Source organism: Callorhinchus milii, unplaced genomic scaffold (genome assembly GCF_018977255.1).
Source record: "Callorhinchus milii isolate IMCB2004 unplaced genomic scaffold, IMCB_Cmil_1.0 Scaffold22, whole genome shotgun sequence".
Taxonomy (NCBI): Eukaryota; Metazoa; Chordata; class Chondrichthyes; order Chimaeriformes; family Callorhinchidae; genus Callorhinchus; species Callorhinchus milii.
In genome coordinates this window covers 9,251,913-9,266,790 of record NW_024704763.1, presented here as the reverse complement: position 1 = coordinate 9,266,790, position 14,878 = coordinate 9,251,913, and the positions used below count along the sequence as shown (strand labels likewise).

General features: G+C 45.5%; 1 protein-coding gene across 1 annotated transcript; it reads right to left on the bottom strand.

Annotated features, from left to right (window-relative positions):
- Positions 1-10,739: 10,739 nt before the first annotated feature.
- On the bottom strand, positions 10,740-11,631 carry ch25hl1.1 (cholesterol 25-hydroxylase like 1, tandem duplicate 1). Its single transcript, XM_007908097.2, has one exon. The coding sequence runs from the start codon at positions 11,629-11,631 to the stop codon at positions 10,822-10,824; it is 810 nt and encodes a 269-aa protein (XP_007906288.1). The 3' UTR covers positions 10,740-10,821.
- Positions 11,632-14,878: the final 3,247 nt, after the last annotated feature.

The following is a 14,878-nucleotide window of genomic DNA, read 5'->3' as shown; positions in this document are numbered from 1 at the left end:
ACTGAGAGAATGAAATTGGGGAAACGAGACAGGCATCCCCTCCCTTTCCTTCCCCTCCTCCCCAGTGAAAACTACAGCTGGGGTTATACAGGAACAAGTGCAATATAAACACACACATTTTGTTTTCTGGAGAAATGTACACAAAGCAATTAAGATTGTGTTTTGGGTGGAGACTGGGGGAGGCGGGAAGGGAAAGGAGGTTTTCAAGTGTGGGAATCTTGTCTGTAGAGTCTCTGCTCCTGGCAGATGGTTTATTTTACTGTCCTTTATAGAGAGCCGAGCAGAGGTTGGCGTGCAGGGAGTGCTGTGACACAGTTGGCTTGTTACTGCAGTGCTGGTAACTCAGTCAAAGCACCAGGCACCTCGTCAGGTCTCCTCTGGCCCAGCCACATAACCAGGTATGATCGCAGAGAGACAGCTTTGTAAAGAATGAGAGAACAGGATAATTATTACCCAAATTGACTAATTGCAAACTCAATACTTAAAACGGTTTTGTTATTTAACTGGTCAACCTTATCTAGTCTTGTGGATTTTTTGTACATTTTATTTAAAAGGTTTAGTTGACAGTATTTGTAGATTGGTTTGTTTTTTCTCCCGATTTTCAAAAAAATTAAATCAAAACGACACAACAGAACGCCTGTTATAACATTCCAGCCCTTGCCGGGGGTTCTGTGTAGTTTCTTCCTTTTAAAATGATGTAAGGTTTGGGAATCGGGAAGTTTTGGGGATCGACAGAAAAGCGGCAAAAAGTGTAGACGTGACTTGTCCCTTTAAAGAGACGTTTACCGCCAGCAGTTTCAATGTTTCTGATGATTTCCACGTGCTTGAAAGTAAATATATTTGATTTTGTTTAAAAAATAATCAACGCAGTGGCTTATAAGCAGTATTCCTGAGTGTTTTTTACACTGTCTTGCATTCCAAATGTGGAAATTGGCAAGATTTGAAAGGTACACAAAGCACTGGTTACAGTAAATACGTCTTTAATAAACTGGTCAAAACAAACCTTTTCACCATACTTGACATCTTTCTGATTCTGTGCTGTTTATTTCTCTAACATACTGAATGGTTTGAGGAAGCTTGGAAGTAGCTTGAGTTTTTGTTGTGAAGAGTTGATTCCCTCCCTCGCCCCTACCCCTCTTTTTAAAATTTATATATACATATACACTGTGATCAAAAAGTCTTATTTTTCAGCTGTCCTATTATCTAAAAAAAACATTTCTTTTAAGACTTAATAGACATTGTAATTCCTGCTCCACGTCCCCGACCCACCCGCCCCACCATTGGCAGGAGAGCCTTCAGCCACTCTGCCCCCAACCTCTGGAATTCCATCCCCCAATCACTCCGCCTCACCCCCTCCTTACCCTCCGTCTCAAAACCCTCCTCTTCGACCATGCCATCGGCCACCCCCCTTCCTCTACCCTCCCTTCTCCCCCCCTGACCCCAGCTCTGGTCTGAAATGCTGTACTCTGTCCAGCGCTTTGGGACGTCCTCCCGACGTGAAAGGCGCTATACAAATGTAATCTTGTTGTTGATATAATAATAATAATAATAATAATCCTTGCATTTGATATAGCGCTTTTCACGTCGGGAGGACGTCCCAAAGCGCTTCACAGAACACACTGTAAAGCGAATTGACTGTATATTTGTGGGCGAACGCGGCAGCCAATTGCGCACAGCAATGTCCCACAAACAGTTGCGGATTGAAAATGACCAATTTATTATTGTTTTTGGTTTTGGAGGGATTATTATTAGGCTCTGTGTGGAGTAAGGAAACTTGCCCGTTTGAATGAAGCAGCAATCAGGCAATAATGTACACATTGGTTTTGTTTCTCAATAAAAAGTTATAATAATAATCCTTGCATTTGATACAGCGCCTTATCACGACTTCTAGATGGCTAAAGCGCTTCACAGAATATAATGGAAAGTGAATTGACTGTATATTTTGTGGCGAAACCTGGCAGCGAATTGCGCACAGCAGCATCCAACAAACAGCCGTGGATTGAGTGACCAAATTATTATTAATATTATTATATATATAATTCAGTGATGCATTCCATTTAAAAGTTACAGCTCAAGATCCGGTTCCGTTAATAATAATATATATTATATATCACAACCTTGTGTGTGTGTATGTATATATTTTATATATATATATATACACACACACACACTATATATGTTCAGATCCATAAAGGATTCTCTAAATGTGGAAGTTGGGGATTGTTTTTGATCAATGCTGCTTTTGGGTAAGAATCCACAATTGAATGCTTTATTGAAACTGTAAGGCCTACATTGTCTGATCACTTCAGGAGGAAGCTAAGTTGATTAAGTTGGTGTGTGCAGACTCGAATGGTGCGTGACCAAATGCTGAAATGTGTTCCTTAAACTGACCAAACAACAGCTTCCTTCAATAATTTGTTCAAAGACGGGCACCGCGAATCTCCGATTCAGTGATGCATTCCATTTAAGAGTTACAGCTCAAGATCCGGTTCCGTTAAATTTTGTTCCAAAATAATAATAATAATTTGGTCACGGCTGTTTGTTGGACGCTGCTGTGCGCAATTCGCTGCCAGGTTTCGCCACAAAATATACAGTCAATTCACTTTCCATTATATTCTGTGAAGCGCTTTAGCCATCTAGAAGTCGTGATAAGGCGCTGTATCAAATGCAAGGATTATTATTATAACTTTTTATTGAGAAACAAAACCAATGTGTACATTATTGCCTGATTGCTGCTTCATTCAAACGGGAGGTGTTGGTTAAATGAGTGACCAGAGGAACAGGTTTCACAATAATGGGATTCTTTTTTTCTAACCTCGAAGGGAGCATGAGCAGAAGCTGTTTTTTTAAAAAAAATTAAACCATTGTATGTGACACAGAATATCTATTTCAGCACGAATTTTACAAAAAAAAATTCCAAATTCCAGACTACAAATCAAATCAACTTGCTTTTGTGAACTCTTGCCCTTTTGTACTGCTCCCTGTATTTATGGGAGGGTGTCACGAGATTGAGACTGCAATTTCTTTGTAAAGTGTATAAAATGCAACTGTGGAAATTGTTTTTTTCTAAAGCTGATGTGTCGACGTGTGTCTTTTCCTTGCTCAAAACCTTTTTTTTAAATTCTGATTTTAATATTTTAATTCTTTTCCGGTTGAGCATTCAATGCTTTATCGCGGTTCTGGGGCTATCTGAAAACCTGCTGTGGAAGTGTGATGTGTAACTGTGTCTACCATATGTCTTTTCAGCATCGCGATGAGTGTGGTGGTACATGTCAAAGGGGGTTAGTTCCAATATGTCCTCACCGGGAGAAGGATTCCTTGCTTAACCTCACGGAGGCCACACCACCCGGCTACACCTCCCACCACATCCCCCGCCCCAACCGCCGTGGCGGTGGTGTAGCCCTTATCTCAAGGACACCACTTGCCCTCTCCCCCTACTCCTCTGGCTCTTTCCCCTCTTTTGAGCACCTCACCCTCTCCCACCCCTCCTTCCTCTCGCTCAAAATCCTCCTCCTCTACCGGCCCCCTAAAACCTCTCCCACCTTTATCTCCGATATTTCGACACTTCTCACATCTCTCTGCCTCTGCTCTGATCACCTCATCATCCTGGGCGACTTCAACCTGCACTTCACACCCTCCTGCTCCATCTCCTCAGATTTCTCCTCCCTGCTCTCCTCGCTCAACCTCTCCCTCCACATCAACTCCCCCACTCACAGTCACGGCCACCCACTCGACTTGGTGATCACCCGGGGCCTCAGTGTCTCGGATGTCACTATCACCGACAAGGCCGTCTCCGACCACCACTTCATCTCCTTCACCACCTCCACCCCCTCCCCACCTCCACCAGACCCACCACCATCTTCTACCGCCCCTGGAAGAAGTTACCCCCACAATCCCTAACCGCTGCCTTGGAGTCCTCTGAACTCCTCTACCTCTGGCCTTCAACCCTCACTGACCCCTCTTCTGCTCTCACCCTCCTCCACAAAACCCTCTCCTCCACACTTAACACTCTGCCCCCATCACCTCCCGTACTGTCTCCTACTCTCGCTCTTCCCCCTGGTTCACCACCCACCTCAGATCACTGAAGAACCAGGTGCGGGCCGCTGAACGCACCTGGTCAAATCTGGCCTAACGGTCCACCGACAAATCTGGCTGGACCTCCTCAAAATCTACCGCTCCACTCTAGCCTCGGCCAAGTCGTCCTTCTACTCCAGGATAATCCTGGAGGCGAAGAACAACCCCAGGCTACTGTTTTCTACCACATCCCGACTCCTCCGTCCACCCCGCGCAGGTCATCTCCTCCAACCTTCACTGCGAGGAGATGCTGGATTTCCTTGAATCCAAAATCAAGGGAATTCGCTCCGCGGTCACTTCCCCTCCAACATCCACCCACCCCCACCCCTCCCTCCCACACTCCGACTCCTACCCATCCTCCCCTACACACTTTCGTACCCGTTTCCCCACCCTCTGTCACCAAACTCATCCTATCCCTGAAACCCACCACCTGCTCCCTTGACCCCATCCCCACTCCACTCCTTATCTCCCAGCTCCACCTCCTTGCCCCACATATCACAGACATCGTCAACCTGTCCCTCTCCTCTGGCTCTGTTCCCATTCCCTTAAAAACTGCCACCATCACTCCCACCTTGAAAAAACCCTCCCTTGATGCGTCGCAGCTATCAAGCTACCGGCCCATCTCCAACCTCCCCTTCCTGTCCAAGGTCCTGGAACGAGTTGTCGCCTCCCAGCTGCGCTCTTTCCTCTCCACCCATTCATTATTCGAACCCCTTCAGTCGGGTTTCCGTGCTGCCCATAGCACAGAAACTGCCCTGGTCAAGGTCACCAATGACATCCTGACCATCTGTGACCAGGGCTCCCTCTGCCTCCTCGTCCTCCTCGACCTATCGGCAGCATTCGATACGGTCGACCACGCTATCCTCCTCCACCGCTTGTCCTCCCACCTCAACCTTCAAGGCCCTGTCCTTGAGTGGTTTAGTTCGTACCTCTCCCACCATCTTCACTTTGTTTCCACAAACGGCTTTTCCTCCACCCCCGCACTCTCATGTGGTGTCCCTCAGGGATCTGTCCTCGGTCCCCTCCTCTTCACCCTCTATATGCTCCCCCTGTGGTGACATCATCCGCAGACATGGGGTTAACTTCCACATGTATGCGGATGACACCCAACTCTACCTTTCCTCCTCTACCCTCAACTCCACGACCCCCGATGTCCTGACAGCTGCCTGTCCGACATCGAGTCCTGGACGAGAGACAACTTTCTTCAGCTCAACGTGCTCAGGCGCTGACAGCATCAGCATCCAAGGCTGCACTCTCCACCTCTCAAAGCCATCAGGAACCTCGGGTTCTGTTCGACCCTGAGCTGTCCTTTCTCCCTCATATCCGCACCACAACTGGCACCGCCTTCCATCACCTCCGGAACATCGCCAGACTACGGCACTACCTCACCCCTCACACGGCTGAAACTCTGGTCCACGCCTTTATCACCTCAAGGCTGGACTATGGGAACTCTCTCCTCGCCGGCCTTCCCGGCCATCCCTCCACACTGCAGGTCATTCAGAACTCTGCAGCTCGTGTACTGTCCCGCACCAGACACCGCGACCACATCACTCCCACCCTCGCCCTCACCCTCGCCCTCGCTCGCCTCCACTGGCTCCCCATCCCCCAGAGGATCGAATTCAAGATCCTCATCCTCACCTACAAGGCCATTCACGGCCTCGCTCCCTCCTACCTCTCCGACCTACTATCCCCCTACCTACCTGCCCGTACCCTCCGTTCCTCTGGCTCCGGTCTGCTCCACATCCCCCCCCCAACCGCCCTACCATCGGTGGCCGGGCCTTCAGCCTCTCAGCCCCGAGGCTCTGGAACTCCATCCCCCAGTGCCTTCGCCGCTTCCTCCCTTTCCTCCTTCAAGGCCGGTCTCAAAACCTTTCTCTTTGACCTTCAGCCTTCAGCTCCACTCTCGACTCTCTACCCCCTCCTCGCTCCCTTCCCTCCCCTCCCCCTGACCATTTCCCCCCTGCCCGGGTCCTGACCCAACTGTGCAGCGCCTTCGGACGTCCTCCCAACGTGAAAGGCGCTCTATAAATGGAATCTTGTTGTTGTTGTTGTTAACCTGTTGATGATGCACCACACTCTGGGAATTGGCCTCGGAACAAGTCTTTACGTTACACATTTTTGCAGGACGCTGCTGTGTGCAATTGACTACCGCGTTTCACCCACAAAAATATACAGTCAATTCACTTTATAGTATATCCTGTGAAGCGCTTTGAGACATTTTGACGGCATGATCAGGCGCTATATCAGACTTCATGATGTCCTGTAATGGTCTTAGATTTCACCTGTAATGGTCTTTTAGTGCTAAATTTTGGGATTTTGCCATTTCAAAAACTTATTCTATATATTACTAAACATAATACTATTTGCACTTCACTGCAAAGACAACTGGCAATCTGTGACACAGACATAGCCAGTTTTTCCCATAGCATCAGTTTTCTAGACCACTGTCTAACTCAGTCTATACAGTCAAGTGCAGACTGAATTATAGATGACTCTGGCTTAAACAAGGTATTGTACATTAAGACTTTGCATGTTGTGCTTACTCTGGGCGGGACTCTTGTTAGCATTGCCACTTGCTGAGGGGATACAAACACTGTATGTGTTCCTCCAGGTACAACGGATGTAGATAGGATGCTATAGGTCACACGTGAGAGGATCCGTGTTTGATTCCTTGGCGGGACAAAACCTTGAACAAGTTTCCTTACTCCACACACACCTTTGTTTACTTAGGAGTGAGTAAGAACCAGTTTGTGAGTTGATTGGTGGATCACTTTTCAAAAAAATATATATAAAAAAAATTGGTCATTTCAATCCACGACTATTCTATGTGGTCATCAGGTGCTGAGTGTTAGTGCTGGGATTGAAATATGTTTGCCCTTTTTACACCCAGTCTCAGTTTTGAACAAATACCATGTTCCTGTTCATTAATGATCTTTTCTCTGTCCCAACAATGTGCCTTAATTCCAACCTTAGAAGCTTTCCTACTGTATTGCTATTGTGTGTCAGCCTGGCCCAGAGGAACCACTTTTGCCTCTGAGTGAAAAGGTTGTTGGTTCAAATCCCACGTTGGGACTTGGTATCACATAGTCTAAGATGACGTTCCAATGCAGCGCTGGGGGTGTTGTCAGAGGTGCAGTCTTTCAGATGAGACATTAAACTGAGGTCTAATGATCCCACGGCACTATTCGAAAAGAGAAGGGAGTTTCTCTCTCAAATTGTACTGCCACATACAATCTCCAATTCACAGTAAATCCTGTGAAGAGCTTTGAAATGTCCTTCTGACATAAGGCGCTGTTCCACATGCAAGGATTATTATGATTATTACTCCTGACTTCACATACCAGCCACCCAGCCTTGTGACAACTCCCCACTGAGGAACTGTTGCCGACCAACAACTCTTAAACCTTTCCTCTCATTTAAGCCTCTCAAAGCCATCAGGAACCTCGGTGTTCTGTTCGACCCTGAGCTGTCCTTTCTCCCTCATATCCGCGCCACAACTGGCACCGCCTTCCATCACCTCCGGAATATTGCCAGTCTACGGCACTACCTCACCCCTCACGCGGCTGAAACTCTGGTCCACGCCTTTATCACCTCAAGGCTGGACTATGGGAACTCTCTCCTCGTCGGCCTTCCCGCCACCTCCCTCCACACTGCAGGTCATTCAGAACTCTGCAGCTCGTGTACTGTCCCGCACCAGGCCTCGCGCCCACATCACTCCCACCCTCGCCCTCGCCCTCACCCTCACCCTCGCTCGCCTCCACTGGCTCCCCATCCCCCAGAGGATCGAATTCAAGATCCTCATCCTCACCTACAAGGCCATTCACGGCCTTGCTCCCTCCTACCTCTCCGACCTACTATCCCCCTATCTACCTGCCCGTACCCCCCGTTCCTCTGGCTCCGGTCTGCTCCACATCCCCCGCCCCAACCGCCCTACCATTGGTGGCCGGGCCTTCAGCCTCTCAGCCCCGAGGCTCTGGAACTCCATCCCCAGTGCCTTCGCCGCTTCCTCCCTTTCCTCCTTCAAGGCCGGTCTCAGGACCTTTCTCTTTGACCGAGCCTTCAGCTCCCCTCTCGACTCTCTACCCCCTCCTCGCTCCCTCCCTCCCCCTGACCATTTCCCCCCTGCTCGGGTCCTGACCCAACTGTACAGCGCTTTGGGACGTCCACCCGATGTGAAAGGCGCTCTATAAATGGAATCTTGTTGTTGTTGTTAAAGTTAGTCTCTTACAGTTGGTGAAGAGAAGGGCTGGAGAGCAACCAGAAGTGAGAGAATAAGGTGCTGATCCACCACACCACTAATTCTGTTTAACAGTTGGTCCATCGAGTCCCTTCCGTAAAAGGCAATGACCACTTCAACAATGATCCTCCCTCACAGCTGCTGTTCTGCACATTAATAATAATAATCCTTGCATTTGATATAGTCTTATAATGTCTTCATGAGTTTCAAGGCACTTCACATGTAAATATATATAATATAATAATTGGTAAAGAAATGGGATTTGGCTACAGGTGGACAGGAAACGCTCTCTGAGCTTCACATTGGCCTATGTTCAAAATGGTGGGTTTGCCGTTGAGGATATGTGCTCCTGCACCTGCCTCTGCTTTGGCAGATTCTTGGTAGAAGCCAATGGGTGTTGTACTCTGTGGCTCCTGCAGCTGTAAAGTGCTATCCAGACATTGTTATACTGTACTATCGCTGCAGTGCTCACTGAGCTCACTAATACACACAGCATTATATGTAATAATGAACATAATAATAATTTGGCACATTTCAGTTTGCAGAGAAATAGAACCTGCAGTGCTGCACAGCCTTACTGTACTGCAGAATTGTTCCATTGAAAAATTCCGATTAAAACTGACATTTCTAGAGATTTATTTTTGTGTTGGTTCTACAGAATTTCCTGCTTATTGACGGCTGGAATGAATCTCACTCCAATACACTAAAGACATGTTAGAGTGTAAGCTCTCTTTGGAGTGAGATTAGGCAAAATGATTTTCTGTGCTCCACTGTTGGACATAATGTCTTTTCGATGAGATGTTAAACCGAGGTCCTATCTGCCTGTTCAGGTGGAGGTTAAAGATCCCACAGCACTATTCAAAAACAAAAGGGATTTCCCGGTGTCCTGGCCAACAATCCCTCAGATAAAATTGGTCCCTCACTTCATGGCCATTTGTGGGATACTTTGAATAAACTCTTGGATGTTATGAGTCTGGATTCCCAGCTCTGCTGGTTGGAGAACGAGCTGTCTGCTCCGTATCTTTGCCAATTCCCGCTGTGGCGGGTTGCTAGGAATTGTGTTTTTTGCGGTTTGGCCTGTCACCAAACGACTACATGGCACACAGTCACAGTTACAATCCTGTCTGGTGCTTTGATGCATCTTCCCAACGAAAAGGCACAAATGCAAGGATTTTGTTTTATTTGTGGAGTCCTGTAGCTCAGTGGTTAGAGCACTTGCCTCGCAAGCGAGAGGATCTGGGTTAGATTCCCAGGCAGGACAAAACATTGGGCAAATTTCCTTACTGCACATGCCTCTGTTTACCCAGCAGTGGGTTTACCTGGTTGTTAGTCTAGTGGCGGATCAGTAAAAAAATCAGTATCCACTGACTGCTTATTGGTTGGAGTAGACCTGTAGGATTTATGTACTCTTGACACACATGAAAGGCCCTTTAACAATGTAAGTTTGAATTGTATACAACTGGTTAATCAGAGTTCCTCTCTCAGGCGTTACTATCTAACGTGCCGTGAGTGCTTTAGGAAAGATTGGATTTGGCATTACTCGGGTCCCATGCTGACCTGTAATAATATCAGGTGATTGTTCCTCAATCCCCTGGGATACAGAATACTTTTTCTCTCCTCATATTGTGCCCTTGCTAAGCCGTGTGCACAAGTGCTGACGATTGCCCCCACTTAAACTCACTGCTGGGTTTCCCTCGGTCTCGTCACCAAGTCTCAAAATAACGACTTGTAACATAACTCAGCCCTTGGACTAAAGCAGCTGTTAGATTTGTTTAGCTTGTCGCTTTGGGAGTAGAAAATCACTTTTCTAAGTGTTTAAGTATGCACACAGCGCAATTCTTAATGTTTATGATAACATTTGATGCTTTCTGAGTCTCAAAAGGAGATTTAGAATATTTTGTTAAGTCTGTCACTAACCACTTATAGTCTACGTTATGTTACAAATCTCCACGACAAATGATGCAGGTATCGCCTTATCCAGGGATGAAGGTGATTTTAGAATAATTTAAAACACTTAAATGTACTTCCAATTAGATCGCAGTTTTAGAAGGAAAAGAAAATCTCCTTCATTGACATCGACTGTTTTCTTGTAGTCCCTAAACGACAGAATATTAAGTATTAAATACACGTTTAAAATAAGTTTCCACTGCTTCATACATTGATTATTTCTTTAAATACCCACCAAAAATACAGTCCATTCACTTTGCAGTATACTCTGTGAAACGCTTTGAGGCGTCTCGAAAACCTGATAAGCTGCTGTATCAAATGCAAATGATATTATTAAGGGAACTGGAAGGTCCTCAGGACCATTAAAGTAAGATTAGCAATGAGAGAAAGGACTTTGAGAACATAGCCAGAAGTTTCCTGAGGTCTCGCAGTTCATTCCTGTACTGTTCTGTTGTTCCAACAGCTCCTTTGAGTTCCGCGTTTGTCTTTGGATCATGAACTACAAACCGAGAAAGAGCTCATTAATACCGAACGATATAATCCAACATCTCCCACTTTCTAAGTCAGTGATCTTCAGTGGCTATGGTTCCAAACAGCCTGTCCATGTGAGTGAAGAATGGGGCGTAGTTGGTGTTTGGTTTCTGGTGGTGCATATCGTGGGCTGAGGCTCCTCCACACAGACCCAAAGGCAGGATCTTGTTGAAGGCCCAGGGCAGATCGTAGCCAACGTGATCCTCCACTGACATCCAGATACTGATTAACATGAAGCCCCACGTGGTCAAAGGGTGGCACTTAAACAAGAGAGGTGTGGTGTTACTCCAGAATCCAACTGTCAGGAGCTCCCATCCTCCAAGGTATTGGGTTGACCAAGAAAAAGGAGAGACGTGATTGTGATGGATGGCGTGGAACGTCTTGTACAACCAGCGATTGTTGTGGTGAAGCTTATGCCAGAAATAATACTGGAAATCGAACACAAGCAAACAGCTGAGGATGCCGACCAGAAACTCAGCAAAGGTTGGTGCCGTGTCTGGCAGAGGGCTTGGTGGTCTCCAAAACCAATTGATGATGACCGCTGGAAAGATGTAGACCAGGTGGTTGAAGACCGCTTGCCAAATACACTGTGCCATCAACCGCAGGCTTGGGTATTTTTCTTTCTGAATCTTGTGTTTGTACAAGAATGGCAACCTCTCGCCCATTAGATCTATGAGCGTGAAGGGGGTGCAGAAGGTGAGATAGCTAGAGAAAGCCAGGAACACGGGGAATGTAGGGGACCTGACGGTAGCTTCGTGGTTGAATCGCACGTAATCCCAAACTGTTTGAAGGACGGGGTTAGAACAAGGATAGGCCGTGAGGAGATTCGTAACATTCTTCATCTTTGTTCGTCTCACAAACCTAAAGATCCTGATGAGCACACGGCAATCACAGTCGCTGTGCTGTTGGCTGTGTGGTCGCTCTTATACCCTCGCCGTGTACTCTTGCAATTGGCCGACCAGATAGTTGGGATATTATTTTCCTGACCCCACGTTGACCTGGCACACGTTAATATGCATTTGCAGCATATCTGTAGTAAACAGCTTTGCTTTGGCAATCTCAGGATAAAACCCAAACATTCTGTTTATGTGGGTCCAATATATCCAATTACTGCACTAAAGCTGATTTCAGTTCCATTGCTTTTCACATTCAAGTCTGCTTTATCCTCACCACCTGACCTGAAAACCACACGGTGTCCTTTCGTTCTCGCAAACCCACCGTTGTCACAAATTTGCGAAAGTAGGTCAGTGACCCATTCCGAGGTTGGTTCTTTCATGAACTAAATACATGCAAGTTATTTAAGTGTAAGTTTTTGTTGTTGAACTGCAGGGTGTTCACAAAGTCATGTTTTACATACCCCCATGTTTGTCTTACAGAGCACCAACCAAACACTGAAACATGTGTAAGAATGATGATAACTGTATTTAGAAGTTACTGCATTGTATTCAGTACCAGTGTTTAACTGTATTTAGCCGTCCAGAGGATGGGTGTGTGTGAGTGCCAGCATTTTCATAATAATAATAATCCTTGCATTTGATATAGCGCCTGATCACGTCATGGAGGTGTCTCAAAACGCTTCACAGGATATACCGTAAAGTGAATTGACTGTATATTTGGTGGGCGAACCGCGGCAGCCAATTGCACACAGCAGCGTCCCACAAACAGCCAAAGTGACCAAATTATTATTATTTAAAATATATGTATTTTTGTTTTGAAGGGATTATTATTTTCACGACAGATAATGATCTGTCGCTATGTTTGGTGCCACATCTTCTGTAACATGATGTAGTGAGGAGGAGAAATGCGTGTCTGACAGCTGGTTTCAGCTCCTCCTTAGTCCTCATGTCACTGTAGGAGGGCCACCAGGAGGAGAGTAGGTAACACTGTTCACAGTCTCTCTACACAGAGGTTTAATGGGTAACAGGACTTTGTTGACACTATGTAGTTCATGAAAGCGCTAAGCTCAGAATGGATCACTGACCAAATTGATGACAATGGTGGTTTACCAGAACAAACTAACAATTCAGACATTTCAAACTCGTCTCTCAGACCTCGAGGATAAAAATTAATATGAATCTATTCCCCAATGGTTTAATTCATTCTTTAAATCAAACATTTAATTTCTACTTTGCTAAATTGGCTTGGCAACTGTGATTTATAATAAATAATAAAAATCCTTGCATTTGATATAGCACCTTTTGTGTTGGCAGGACTTCTCAAAGTACTTTAACGAATTCGCTGTACAGTGAACGAGTGTATATTTTGGAGCTGAACATTGTAGCTAATCTGTGCTCAGAATGGCCCACAAACAGCCATGAACTAATGCTAATCCAACGTTATTTGTGTATGTGTGGGTATATATAAGTACTTGTATATGGTCTGAGCAAGGACTTGCAACAGCAGCTTGTATTAATACAGAGATGTTATTTTCAATGAACGACTTGACAAACGTAGTGATACACAGCGAGGAAGTAAGAGATTTGAAGATGTTGTTCAGAGACATGAGCAAGAGAAATGTTTGAGAGGGTTTTGAAGAATGGGAGCGAGTCAGCGAGATCACAGTAGTTTTGGAAAAGTTCTTTTTGACAGAGGGGTAGGGGTGGCCAGAGGTCAGCCGTGTGTCTGACACATGCGGAAACCCATCACTGTGCTTATGAGTCTCCAAACCAAGCTGAGAATTCCAGGCCTCCCACCTACAAATGGCAATCCCAGAGATAGACTGTTGTAATGGAATGCATGGATTTCTTTATTGAATTAACAAAAATCCACTTGGAATTAAAGCAAAGCAGCTTTAGAGGCAGTGTGATGTTCATGTGATGTAGGTTCACATCACAGCTACAGCTGAATAGTATAAAACTACAAAATCCACAGTAAATCCTGTAAAGTGCTTTGAGACATCCTTCTGATGGGAAAGTACTATTTCAAATGCAGGGATTATCGTAGGATAGTGCATGATAATTACACTGAAATATATAAAGTCTATTATTAATGTGTGAGGATATATGAAATTAACCTCATCTTCTCCCCCTCTACGTTGAAATAACCTTTACAAAATATCAACGCTGGCAAATATCTCTGAAATGGTACAAGTGACAAACAATGTAATTAGATATTGATTTAGATTGACTTCTCTGTAGGTAAAGTGGCTGCAACTCTTCCCCCTCCCCGATTGCTATTCTTGAGTCATGGTTCCTTGTAGCCAGCCAGAGTAACTGCCTGTAGCTCAGTGGTTAGAGTACTCGCCTCGCAAGTGAGAGGACCTGGGTTTGATTCCTGACAGGGTGAAACGTTGGGCAAGTTTCGTTACTCCACACGCCTCTGTTTACCTAACAGTAAATGGGATCCTGGTTGTTAGTCAATTCTCCAGGGTAATTATCCCTCCAAAAAATAAATAATGATATGGACATTTAATCCATGACTGTTTGTGCACTGCTGTGCACACTTGGCTGCTGCATTTCACCCACAAAACATAGTGAATTCACTCTAGTTATATTATGTGAAGTGTTTGAGACATCTTGAAGACATGATAAGGCACTATATCAAATGTAAGGATTATTATTATTAATACTTCCCCTTTTCAGCATTCCATCTCTCTCTGCCCAATCTCCTGGTCTATCTATATCTTTCTGAAGTTGCTTACATTCCTCTTCGGTTAGCCATACTCTGGTTTTGTGCCCCCTATGCCCAAATCCTGATCATTCATATAACTGGAGGAAAGCAATACTCTGATCACTTACCTTCCCCTCCCCAAGGAGGAGAGTGAACATTTTTTAACTGATGCGTGAGTCAGTAACTCGAGGGCATAGATTTAAGGTAATTATATTATATGCACATAGAATGTGGTTAGAGTGTAGAAGCCCTACCTAGAATGGTCTGTCAGGCAGAACCCATTAGGTTTTAAGGAAACAGCAGAAATATAATAGGGTGAGAGCAAGACATAGCAGTGAGGAGCTCTTTTCAGTGAGGTACTCCAGCCATAGTGGAGTCTAGTTACGTAATAATAATCCTTGTATTTCATTCTATGTGCATATTAAAAAGAAACTCCCATCTCTCCCGCTATTCTTTTGGTAATTACCTTAAATCTATGCC

Excerpts from the sequence above, each read along its gene's own strand:
- ch25hl1.1 (XM_007908097.2), bottom strand. The coding sequence starts at position 11,631 with ATGAAGAATGTTACGAATCTCCTCACGGCCTATCCTTGTTCTAACCCC.